At 37.0% G+C, this 13006-nt stretch overlaps 1 protein-coding gene across 2 annotated transcripts in view; it reads left to right on the top strand.

Moving 5' to 3' along the window:
- Positions 1–6329, top strand: part of APIP (APAF1 interacting protein) — a 36231-nt gene extending 29902 nt beyond the window's left edge. For both annotated transcript variants that reach the window (XM_017849718.1, XM_017849716.1), the window contains exons 4-7: positions 211–328; positions 650–785; positions 5195–5362; positions 5881–6329. In XM_017849718.1, coding sequence (XP_017705207.1) covers positions 211–328; positions 650–785; positions 5195–5362; positions 5881–5980 — 522 coding nt within the window. In that variant the 3' untranslated portion in view covers positions 5981–6329. The remainder of the gene's footprint in view (positions 1–210; positions 329–649; positions 786–5194; positions 5363–5880) is intronic.
- The last annotated feature ends 6677 nt before the right edge of the window (positions 6330–13006 follow it).

Raw genomic sequence — 13006 nt, 5'->3', positions numbered from 1 at the left:
TAAATTATTTTGAGAAACTATAATTATATATTTAAAATGTAAAGTATATACATATATTAGCACTCTATGTATATGTATACTAAATATATACACAAGTATGTATACTATAAACACTTTCTTGTATCTTGTGTATAGGTACACAAGAAAAGAAACATTTCTAGTTGGTATTTTATAAGCCTTCTTTTTTTCTTTTTTTCCCTCTATAAATAGCCTGAAGACATGTTTGTTTGTGATATAAATGAAAAGGACATAAGTGGACCTTTGCCATCTAAGAAGCTAAAAAAAAGCCAGTGTACTCCTCTTTTCATGAATGCTTATACAATGAGAGGTATGCAGAAAATGTATTCAACATAAAGAATATTTGCAGAGTAGGCTCCTCTAAATAATGGTAATTATTATTTCAGTTAACATTTGTTGGATACCCACCATATGCAAGAACTTGGTGCATGAACTTACTCAGTTTTCACATCAACCTATGAGGAAGGTCCATTATTCCACTAACCCTTGTGCCCACCACCAACTTATTCCATGCCAGGAAAAATAAGCCTATAACCATATGTATACATATGTATAACTATATGGACTTTTTTTCTTTAAAAGCTGTAATTCGGTCTTCATTGAGCATGCGGCTTTCTTCTTCCTCCTTCAGGAGCAGGTGCAGTGATTCATACCCACTCTAAAGCTGCTGTGATGGCCACCCTTCTCTTTCCAGGACGGGAGTTTAAAATTACACATCAAGAGATGATAAAAGGAATAAAGAAATGTACTTCCGGAGGGTATTATAGGTATTTTTTTTCCTTTTCTTAAATAATTTGAAAAGAATTCTTCCTTCTCTTTGATAAATAGAATACTGATCATTTTATGCGTATAATGAGATGTCGTGGGATCTGTGTTAAATAATACTCCATTTAATATTACACTTCCAGACCTATTCTCATGACACAAATGGGATGCTTCCCTCCTCTCCCGCCCCTATCCCAGCCATGGTAAATTATTAGCAATATGAATAATGAAATGTTTGTTTAAGTAAACTGAAAAAAATCTTGACTGAGAGTTCTATCATGATGGAAAGACTATGTTCCTATATTGAGGCACCCAAAGATGTCTTCACCTTCACTTTGTCTTCAGAAATTTGAGCAGTGACTAAAGTTTATACTTCATGATGATTTAATTTAGTGTTTTTGGAATATTTTCATATTTATGTAAGTTTTTTTAATAAAGTAGATCTCTATATTTTTAGAATTTTTCAGTGTGGAAGGTGATTGGATAGTAAGTATAGATTACCATTCTAGATCAGTTTAAATAAATTCACCGGTCCACAAAAGTGTAGTAATTCTTCATAATTCTAGAATATAATGGCATGAAGAAACGTGTTCTCAGTGTTCAGGGACAAGCTAAGCATTTCATTTGAGTTTATTAGCATTCTCATTCCTGAACCTTCACTCTTAATTTCCCAAAGGGCTTGATTCTACCTTGCCTTGTTTAGAGGAAAACGGTGCCTGTTTTACTAAAGTGTTATTACCACAATATCGTATTCTTACTGCACATAATGGAATGTACATGTTTAAACTAGTGCACTGAGATATTGATTTGATTTCGGTTAATATTTATTGTGTGCTTAAAGCATTCCTCAGGACCGTGAAACACCAATTTACAAAAGTTAAATATTTAAATTAAGAGAAGTGTACATACTGAAGAAAGTAGAGTCCCAGATTGCCTCTTCCATATCTGAGGCTGAAGGAGAGGCCTTACGGGTGCTATCAGTTTCATATGAATTTTATTGTTTTGGTGAAGAAATAAAAATGGTCAGAAGAATCAGTTTTTCTGAAAAGAGGGAAAAGGTAAGGTAGAGGAACAGAGCATAAGAGAGTCTTTGCAATTTTGTAGAGAGGCCAAACATGGTGGCCCTTTGCAGTTTTGTTGGAGCCTAGCTGGGAAATGAGTAATAGAGTCATTATCACAGCTCAGGAGGCAGTGTTATTGTGTCTGAATTTGAAGAGAATCCTGAGTCTAATCAAAAGAAGGGCAATGACAGCTGGATGAGGTAAGAAAGGATGGAGTTTAAAATTCTCTACTGTATTTTTTTAAGCTTATATTTTATATAAAGAACATCTTTAAAATACAGTCACATGTCACTGTGGATGGGGATATGTTCTGCGAAATGTGTCACTAGGTGATTTCATCATTGCTTGAACAGCAGAGTATACATACACAAACCTAGATGGTATAGCCTACTGCACACCCAGGGCATAGCCTAATGGTCCTAGGCTACAAGCCTGCATAGCAGGTTACAGTACAAAATACTGTAGGCAATTGCAACATAATGGTAGGTATTTGTGTATCTAAATATAGAAAAGGTTCAGTAAAAAAATACGATGTAAAAGATAAAAAGTGTCACACCTGTCTAAGGCCCTGACCATGAACGGAGCTTGCAGGACTGGAAGTTGTTCTGGGTGAATCAGTGAGTGAGTGGTGAGTAAATGTGAAGGCCTAGAACATTACACTGCTATAGACTTTATAAACATTGTACGTTTAGGCTACACGAAATTTATTGAAAACATTTCTTAATAGTCTCAGCTTACTGTAACTTTTTTAGTTTATCAAGCTTTTACTTTTTTTTTTTTTTAACTTTTGGACTCTTGTAATAGTACCTTAAAACACACATTATACAGCTATACAAAAATATTTTCTTTATATCCTTATTCTGTAAGTTTTTTCTATTTTAATTTTTTTTACCTTTTTAAATTTTTTTTGTTAAAATCTGAGACACAAACACATATATTAGCCTAGGTGTACACAAGGTCAGGGTCATCAATATCACTGCCTTCCACCTCCACACCTTGTCTCACTGGAAGGTCTTCAGGGGCAAGTAACATGCATGGAGCTGACATCTCCTGTGATAACAGTGCCGTCTTCTGGAATACCTCCTGAAGGACCTGCCTGAGGCTGCTTTACAGTTAACTTTTTAAAAACTATATAAGTAGAAGGAGTACACCCTAAAATAGTGTTTTAAAATTATAGTGTAATAAATACATACTACTAACATAGTCATTTATTATCATTATCAAATATTAAATACTGTACATAATTGTATGTGCTGTACTTTCATAGAGCTAGCAGCACAGTAGGTTTCTTTACACCAGCATCACCACAGATATTTGCATAATATGTTGTGCTGTAACCTTATGACAGCTAAGCAGTCATTAGGCGATAGGAGTTGTTGGGAGCCGAAAATGCCAAAGGGATCGTGACCAACTCAGCATTCCACCGGAGGCTGTATGATCAAACAGCAAACTGTTTATCATGAATGCAGGATGTGAGCAAACTCACCGTGCACCTGCCACCAAAAGGTTTGCTGAGGAACATCACTCCCTGGCGCAGGGCTCCTTGAAGTTATCTGTTGAGAAATCTAGCATCTATTGTTCGAAGCCTGCTGTGAACCAAACGGCTGCCTGACAGCTGCCTGACAATCACCCCCCCACGATCACCCCCTGTTTCTCGTTGTCTCTTTTACCAATAAATATGGAGGGCTGTGTAAAGCTCAGGGCCCTTGTCCACTAGAGGCAAGGGGCCCCCGACCCCTTCTTCCAAATGTACTCTCTTGTCTTTATCTTTTATTCCCACGTTCACCCCCTTTGTTCAGTCCACCAGGTCCGTGCAGGTTAGGAGTTTTTCAGCTCCATTATAATCTTATAGGACCACTATCATATCTGTGATCTGACATTGACAGAAACATGTTTTCTGTCATGACTGTACTAGTTCTTACCAGGGAAGGTTAACATATGTATCTGTATAATGTATACGTATACACATGTGTATATAATATATATGTATACATATATTATAGTTGTATAATGGTATACATATATATAACATAATTGTACTCCCTTTCAGAAGCAACGTGTCTATGGTACAGTGAAAACAATACTCTTTGAGGGTCAAAGGGCTATCCTGGCTCTCTTTCTCATTTAACTTGTCTGGATCAGTGTCATGTTTGTAAAGTGGGAGGATTGGCTTGAATTCGCTTTCAGGTCTTATTTTGCTGTGAAATTATTTTGCTCCTGAAAATATATCTGACTATTGAGTGCATGCTAGAGAAAAATATAAGTTTGTGGTTCTCTTGGCCAATATTAGGAAAGATTTGAGACTAGCAATTCATTCCTTCAATATTAAGGATAGTATTTTTTTGTTTGTTTGTTTGTTTGTTTGTTTTTGAGACTAAGTCTGGCTCTGTTGCCCAGGCTAGAGTGTAGTGGCTCGATCTTGACTCATGCAACCTCTGCCTCCCGGGCTCAAGCCATTCTCTCACCTCAGTCTTCCGAGTAGCTGGGACTACAGGCATGCACCACCATACCTGGCTGATGTTTGTATTTTTTGTAGAGACAGGGTTTCACCACGTTGGCCAGGCTGGTTTTGAATTCGTGAGCTCAAGCAGTCCACCTGCCTTGGCTTCCCAAAGTGCTGGGATTATAGCCATGAGCCACCGCACTCAGCCATAGTTAAGGATATTCTATAATTACCTCTGTTTTACTTAAGTGAAGTAATGGGCAGCTCTATACTCTTAATGATAATGGTTGGCCAAGTTATCAGTCACATGATGACTACTTAGTCTATGCTTGCCCTGCAGTAGCAATTTCTGAATACTTTAGCTAGAATTTTTTTTTTTTTAAGTTTTAGCACTACAAAGTATCTGAGATACTAGTGCCACAAACCATGCTTGTGTTTATTGGTTTGCCTATCTCAGATACTTTGGGGTTCTGCAGAAATGAAATACAGTGATTTTGTATTATTGGGAAATTCTTAATATATAATTCAATTTTTAATCTTTTCTATGCTTCTGATTCTGAAATATATCATTTGCCATATCCTTGTGTAAATATTATGAGTGTCCCTGCTTCAAGGAAACGTTTGTATGATCTCGATGATTTCTTTGTTAGGTTTTGGTTTATTTTACAAATTTCTACCACTTAGGTTTAGGATTAGACCAAGCCTGCCACATTCCCAAGGTACCTTTTGATAGAGATGGTTATACAAGATACATAGAATAACACGCAATATCCTGTTCATAATTTGGAGTGGCTTTCCAGATACAAAGAGCGTGTCTAACTGGTTACTTGAAAAAATTACATATCATACACATAGCAATGCTTGATTTTTTTTAATGGAAAAAAAAATGGCTTGTTTTGTCTTACAGATATGATGATATGTTAGTGGTACCCATTATTGAGAATACACCTGAGGAGAAAGACCTCAAAGATCGAATGGCTCATGCAATGAATGAATACCCAGACTCCTGTGCAGTACTGGTCAGACGTCATGGAGTATATGTGTGGGGGGAAACATGGGAGAAGGCCAAAACCATGTGAGTGTAAATCAACATGGGAAAAAAGTTACCTCCCGCTAAATGTGAAAGAAAATAAAGTATGTCAGTTGGTTTAAATTTAAATTGTTTATCATCATTTCTAGATACTTTATTTTTATTATATATTCATTCATGAAGAAGTATTGATTGGATGAGCTATTGTTTGGCAAGGCTCTAGGAATGTTGATAGAGGAAGAAGACACAGATCCCAAGTTACGAAAGTTCTATTTCAGAAAGTGACATCTAGTTTTAAAAAAATGTAAATTTATGTAGGCAGTATATTTTAAACTCTCTTTCATTTCCTGAGAGGTATGTAATATGGTTGCATGACTTAATATGATTCCTTTCTGTGTTTTAAAAATGTTGAGGGCAAAATAAAGTTTTGGCCTAGAATTGAGAGAAAATATGTACTAGGAACAAAGCAGAGTTAACTGCAAGAAAGGAGAAATGTGATTCTTTAGGATTGGAGAACTCTGTTGTTCAATAACCACTGGTTCCTTTTGCTTTTTCTTTTACAGGTGTGAGTGTTATGACTATTTATTTGATATTGCCATATCAATGAAGAAAGTAGGACTTGATCCTTCACAGCTCCCAGTTGGAGAAAATGGAATTGTCTAAGCCGAAAGGAAGTCTAATTATATACAGAGATAAAGCTCAACATAATTATTATTTAAATAAAAGCTATTTTTTTAATGAATTGAAATTTTTCATGATGCTACTAATTTACCACTAAATACAGCAAATGGTCACCCTCAATCTCTTCTGACATTGGATGTTATTTGCTTATATTCTTATAATTTTAAATGAGGGGACAGTGAAATGACAATTTTATACTCTATGTTTTTGTTTATTTTTAAATCCTTAACAGCAAAATATTTGCCTTTAATTTCTTTTTTATATATACTCTCAGAAAATTCCTCTTAATTTTTAAAGATGCTGGTGATAATAAAATTCACTGGAAAATTTCCTCATTGTGGAATGAGCATTTTCTTGTTTTAATGTTGGTGTCAGAAAATATATGTGAAACATTAAGTCCAAATTTATCCCTCAATGTTAGTGTCAAAATAATTTTATAGATTTCCCCTATTAACTTTAGTGTTTCCCTATAGTTTGCAATAGGGCACTCATTTTATATTGGGATCAGTTGTGAAATTCAGATCAGGTGATATTAACTCAAATTCCCTTAACCAAACAGATCTTGATCAAACCAGTGATGTAATCAGAAAGTACTTTCTTTAAAATTGTTTTAAATTTTAGGTTTGGGGGTACACATGAAGGTTTGTTACATAGAAAACATGTCAAGGGGTTTGTTGTACATATTATGTCACCCAGGTGTTTAGTTCAGTACCCAATAATTATCTTTTATGCTCTTCCTCCTCCCACCCTCCCCCATCAAGTAGACCCCAGTGTCTGTTGTGTCCTTCTTTGTAGTCATAAGTTATTACCATTTAGCTCCCACTTATAAGTGAGAACATGCAGTATTTGGTTTTCTGTTACTGTGTTAGTTTGCTAAGAATAATAGCCTTCAGCTCTATCCATGTTCCCACAAAAGACATGATCTTGTTCTTTTCTATGGCTGCATAATATTCCATGGTGTATATGTACCATATTTTCTTTATCCGTTCTGTCACTGATGGGCATTTAGGTTGATTCCATGTCTTTGCTCTTGTGAAGAGTGCTGCAGTGAACATTTGTGTGCTTGTATCTTTACGGTAGAATGCTTTATATTCCTTTAGGTATATACCCAGTAATACGATTGCTGAGTCAAATGATTGTTCTGCTTTTAGCTCTTTGAGAAATTGCCATGCTGCTTTCCACAATGTTTGCACTAATTTATACTCCTACCAACACTGTATAAGGGTTCCCTTTTCCCTGCAACCTTGCCTGTATCTGGGTTTTTTTGTTTCTTTTTTTTTTTTTTTTTTTTGGTGACAGAGTCTTGCTGTGTCACCCAGGCTGGAGTGCGGTAGCGCAATCTTGGCTCACTGCAACCTCTGCCTCCTGGGTTCAAGCGATTCTCCTGCCTAAGCCTCCCAAGTAGCTGGGATCACAGGCATGCTACCAGGTCCGGCTAATTTTTGTATTTTAGTAGAGACAGGATTTTGCCATATTGGCCAGACTGGTCTCAAACTCCTAGCCTTATGTGACCCGCCCACCTCAGCCTCCCAAAGTGCTGTGATTACAGGCATGAGCCACTGCCCTCAGCCTATTTTCTGGATTCTTGGCGGAGGTTCTTCCACTGGGGAAAAATAGTTTTAGCCACCTCTGGTTAACTTCATTTTCCTTGTTTTAAAATGCAGCCAATGAATAAGATAAAGTATGTGGAGGAACAAACCACAATGCTTAATCCAGTGTAGATGTTCAATAAATATTAGTGTTTTTTAAAATACCTTTTAATCCTCATAATAGTCTTTTGAGATAGGTATTATACCTATTTTCTTAGATGAGAAAATTGAGGCTCAGATAGGAATAATAAATATGTAGAATTTAAGAGAAAATAGGTAAACTTCTTAACACAGTACCTGTCATATACTATGTATGCACTCAAAATATAAACTTCATTTCCTAAAAACCCCTCACCTAGCTATCTTCAAAGTAATTGTCATGCAAGTAAACCATTTAGAGTATGCAGCAGCAGCAGCACATCTCCAATTGTATATTTATTTCCTGAGAGTGCAGAAAAGATTGCAAAACCTGCTTTAGAAGTGGGGGAACAGCTGGTGGAGGACTATATTTCCTAGTTAATATCCCTTTTTTTTTTTTTTTTTTTTAAGAATATGATCCTTCCTATGTGACTGCTGGGAGCCAAGGTCCAAAGATGAATACAAATCCAGGCTGGGAGCTAATCCTCAGTGCCTGCACATAGGTGTTCAGTGAATGAGGGAGGGGGAAGCAGGCATTCTTTACATGCCCTTGTTGACTGTTGTTCTCTCAGTTATTCCAGCTTCTTTAAATAAGAGGAAAATTTGGTTACAAATGCAGGATTAAACTGGTAAGAGATCTAAATCAAACATTTTTTATTTCATTAGGTGTAGGACATGCCATTCACTCTCAGATTGAATAAGGGATTAACACATTTTAGTCCAGAGACTGTCAGTTGTTTCTCAAATGATTCTAGAACCTTTTGGTCCCACCCAACTTTCTTGTGAGAGATACTTCAAAATAACATAGTTCCCCAGAGAATGTCTCAAAATCAGAAAGGTAAAGTAATCATCTTAAGGAGTATTCATTTTATATCTCAATTTGTTCAAATACTTCCCTTTTGAGAAAATTTTGCCATATCTCATCAGCAGCTGTAGTCAAGATGGTCAGATGTGGAACTAATAATGTTGACATCACTATTCAAGAGGCAATTTGAATTATCCCACCAAGTTTCTTTAAAGCAGGACTACAAGGCCCAGCACAGGCAAGAGAATGGAGTAGACATCCTCAGGGTGCTGAATATCTCTTCCTATGACTGGGTAGGAAATCTTTATCCCTCAAGGGATATTGCTGTAAACCTTCGTTAGCAAGTAGATATCAATAAATGTTGAATGAATGACTCTTGGTCCTCCAGCAATATTAAACGGGATTGAGGAGTAAAAAGAAGTGTCTAGGTCACCTCCTCCAAATTCCATTGTAAGAGAATTGAGCCTAAGAAGAATGAATGTCATGTTAACTTTTATGTTATGGGGCATAATTGGTTAATGTTGTTAATGGAGTAGGACTGAGAAAGTCTTAAATTCCTGTTTGGAACAGAATGGAAGGGGTGGTTAATAAATAAATCAGTAATGTATTACATCTCAAAGGAAGGAATTGGGAAGAATAGGATTATAAAATCTTGTTGAGCTTATCTGCTATCTCTTTACTAAATGTCTTTAATTTGTATGTCTTCCCAATAGCAAACTATGAATCACTTTATACATTAACTGTGTTTAATAATTGCATGAAATACTATAGTTTAGCAAGCACTTTCACCCTTCTAGTCATCTTCTCAGCAATCCTGATGTCAGTGTTAACACCATCCGCCAAAAAACATAAGCTTCTGGCGAGAGACAGGGCCATGTCCTATTTCCATAGCCCTGTGCCTACTCATAGTAGACAACCAAAAAATACTTGCTTTTTGAATAAACCCTCATGTTAACAATGAGACACAGGTTCAGAAAGGTTAACTTGCCCAAGACCTGTGAGCAGGAGTGGGGAATTTGTCCTAGGCCTTTGGCTGTAAATTGTGTGGCATTTTCTCAACCTGGATGAATGAACCCCTCTCAGCAAATGCACATCTATGCATTTTATTCATGCATCTTCAAATTATTCAAGATAATAAACATAGGGACATTTTCAGGTTGATTTGTCTGTTTTTATTCCTTACATAAATTTCAGGCGTATTCTAACATTTTAGTGAAACTGCATACATATTTTAACAATATGCATAGAGGAGATTTACATCACCATGTTAGAATATTAGGATGTTATCCATCACACGCTGGGGCCTGTTGTGGGGTAGGGAGAGGGGGAAGGGTAGCATTAGGAGATATACCTAATGTAAATTATGACTTAATGGGTGCAGCACACCAACGTGGCACATATATACATATGTAACACACCTGCACGTTGTGCACATGTACCCTAGAACTTAAAGCATAAAAAAAAAAAAAAATGTAGCCAACCGTGGTGATATGCACCTGTAATCCCAGCTACTTGGTAAGGCTGAGGCATGAGAATCACTTAACATGGGAGGCAGAGGTTGTAGTGAGCAGCCAAGATAATGCCACTGCACTCCAGCCTGGGTGACAAAGTGAGACTCTGTCTGAAAATAATAACAATAATAATTTCACCACCACTGAGATTATCTTGTGACACGCTTTGTCCAACAAAATGAGGCAGAAGGGACGTTATACAGTTCTGATCCTGGGTCTCAGGAGGCCTGGGATTTCTGCTGTGTTGCAGAACCCCGCCCAGCCATCCTAAATAGAAAAAATAAAATAAAAAAAAAAGAATATTAGGATGTTATCATAGAAGCAATTATTTCTCTATCTCCCTCTACAATTTTTGGGAATGAACTTAAACTGATAAGCCTGCACATTTCTGCTCTTTCCACTTTGTTCTAGTAGTCTTTCACAGATATGAAGATCCTGATGACCCCTGGTTAGTGTAGCTTAAAAATGTGTTGATTCTGCTTTAAATTAAAACCTCTAAAGGCTTTGCACCTAAGTGATGCTTTCCAAAGGTACTTTCAAAGCCATTTACAGGATTTCAGGTATAATTCTGTCCTTTAAATCTCCTTTTTTTTTTTTTTTTTTTTAGCAATTATTGCAGTTAATTTAATTGTATGACATCTCTAGTGCTCTTATCACACAATAGAATGAATTAACTCATTTTGATCAACATTAATCAATGTAATATCAGCAATCAATGTGTGCCATTTATAGAAACACTCTGAAAAACACTTCTTTCCTCTATCTTCCTAAATTTCAGAACTTTATTCTGATTTTCTCCTTACCTCTTTTTATCCAGAAAGCAAACTTGAACTTCTGCTTCAAGTTGCTGGCTCCCTTTGCAGCCAAGAATGACATTGTTTAAAAACCTTGCTATGTTGTGAAAGCTGGCACTTTGAAGGATGTTACTTTGGCCCATAGTAACTTGGTAAAAATGTTACCATTTAGCCACTTACCATTTACCATTGATTGATTCTGACTTATCAAGCTTACCAATAAATGTGATTTTAAGTATAAGCCTTAACTATAAGCCTTAATCCTCTGCTTGTGGAGCTTGGGGTTTATATGGGCACAGGATAGGGGCGTGGCAGGCCAGAGTGGTCTTAGAAAAGGCAACATTTGGGTGTGAAAACAGGAATGCTTGTTCCCATTTAGGTCCATGGGTTTCCAGGCTTGAGGGTGGGGCCTTTGCCGGGGAACTGCCCTCTTCTACTTAGTATTTCCCCACCTCCTGCCCATATCATTAGCATTTTTAATAATTTTACATTGACCTTGAGCAGAATCACTTAACTTTCATTTTCTGGTTGGCATTTTCTAAGGGTCTTGTAACTCCAAATTTCACAAATCTTCTTTTGTACTCAGTACTTGTTCAGTGCTCAGGTGTTGGTACGTGTGTAGAATTAAGCTGCTGTTGGTGTCTACCCAATTTTCCTCACTCATTGGACCCACCTCCACTCACCCACATCCCGCGAGGCTCTGGGATGATGTCAGTCACAGTGTTCTACCTGCCCTCTTGCTGCAGCCATAACCACGTGACCCCGACCTGGCCAGTCGTGGCACACCGTTTCCCTGCCTACAGAGGGGTTCCAAGTCTTAGGTTCCTAACTCAAGGAGAGGTGCCAGGACCCACCTCCACTTCCAGATAAAGAAAACCTATCTGTGTTTGAAGAGAATGAAACCAACACACAAAGAAAAGTATAAAAAGCAGAGCCAAGATATAGAAATAGTTCTACTACAGCATTTTAGTACTTGGATTTAGCAGTACCTTTGGATTCACCTTCAGCCTTTTGAGTCAGAAGTGATGAACAGATTTGCTTTTTTAAACGTTATTTTGAGATGATTTATTTCATAATAGAGTCTTACACAATGTCTAATAGTATATCAAACCAAATGCTATGCAATTATATGAAATAAAAGGCTAACACACATTAATCTTGATGACACTCAAGCCTTTTATGCATACTACTTCATATAAAACTGGTAAATAAAGGAATGTTACTGGTACATTGGTATAATATGGAAATTGCGTGGATTCATACACAATTTTTCTCAGCACGTTATTTTAAAGCAATCAGGGCAAGATTTCTCATAATTAATGAGAAATCTTTAAAGATATATGAAAACATTTTGAAAAAAAGGTGAAAATCTGCAGAAGTTTCTTCTTTATGGGGAAAAAAAGCCTGATTTAGTAGCTTTAGGGACCTTCAGTATTTTTCATTCTGTTAAGCTATCTGGAGCAAGCATGGATAAAGACACTAAGAAGATATTTCTAGTTATATAAAACAATGGATTAATTAGGAAGGCTACAGACTGGATACGATTTTAAAATTTGATGAACATTGAATTTTTCAAAACAAACGCCTTCTAATACTTACATCTTAAAGGAGGAAGCACAAGTCCAGGAAATAAGGAAGCAAATGATTAACAGCCATGAATACTAGAAGAAAGCTAACTGTGCTAACATATTTATTAGTAATATTTTTATTGGTATTCTGGTTATATAGTTCATAAGTTTTCAGTGTCTTCCTCAACCTTGTCTACTCCATTTGCCTTATTATTTTTGGTACAGCATCGATTTTTCAGGAACACATATATGGTGTTAGAGCAGTGGTCCCCAACCTTTTGTCACCAGGAACCAGTTTTGTAGAAGCCAATTTTTCCACAGATGGGGGTGGGGGGCGTGGTTTCAGTATGAAACTGTTCCACCTCAGATCATCAAGCATTAGATTCTCATAATGGGTGCACAACCTAGATCCCTCACATGTGCAGTTCACAATAGGGTTCCCACTCCTATGAGAATCCAATGCCACCAGTGATCTGGCAGGAGGCAGAGCTCGGGGGGTAATCCTCGCTTACCTGTGGCTCATCTCCTGCTGTGTGGCCTGGTTCCTAACAGGCCATAGACCAGTATAGGTCCATGGCCTGGAGGTTGGGAACCCCTGTGTTA

This window comes from Rhinopithecus bieti, unplaced genomic scaffold (genome assembly GCF_001698545.2).
Source record: "Rhinopithecus bieti isolate Rb0 unplaced genomic scaffold, ASM169854v2 scaffold_32083, whole genome shotgun sequence".
NCBI classification, from domain to species: Eukaryota; Metazoa; Chordata; class Mammalia; order Primates; family Cercopithecidae; genus Rhinopithecus; species Rhinopithecus bieti.
Note: the sequence above shows the minus strand (reverse complement) of the source record. Positions and strands in the feature narration are given on the sequence as shown.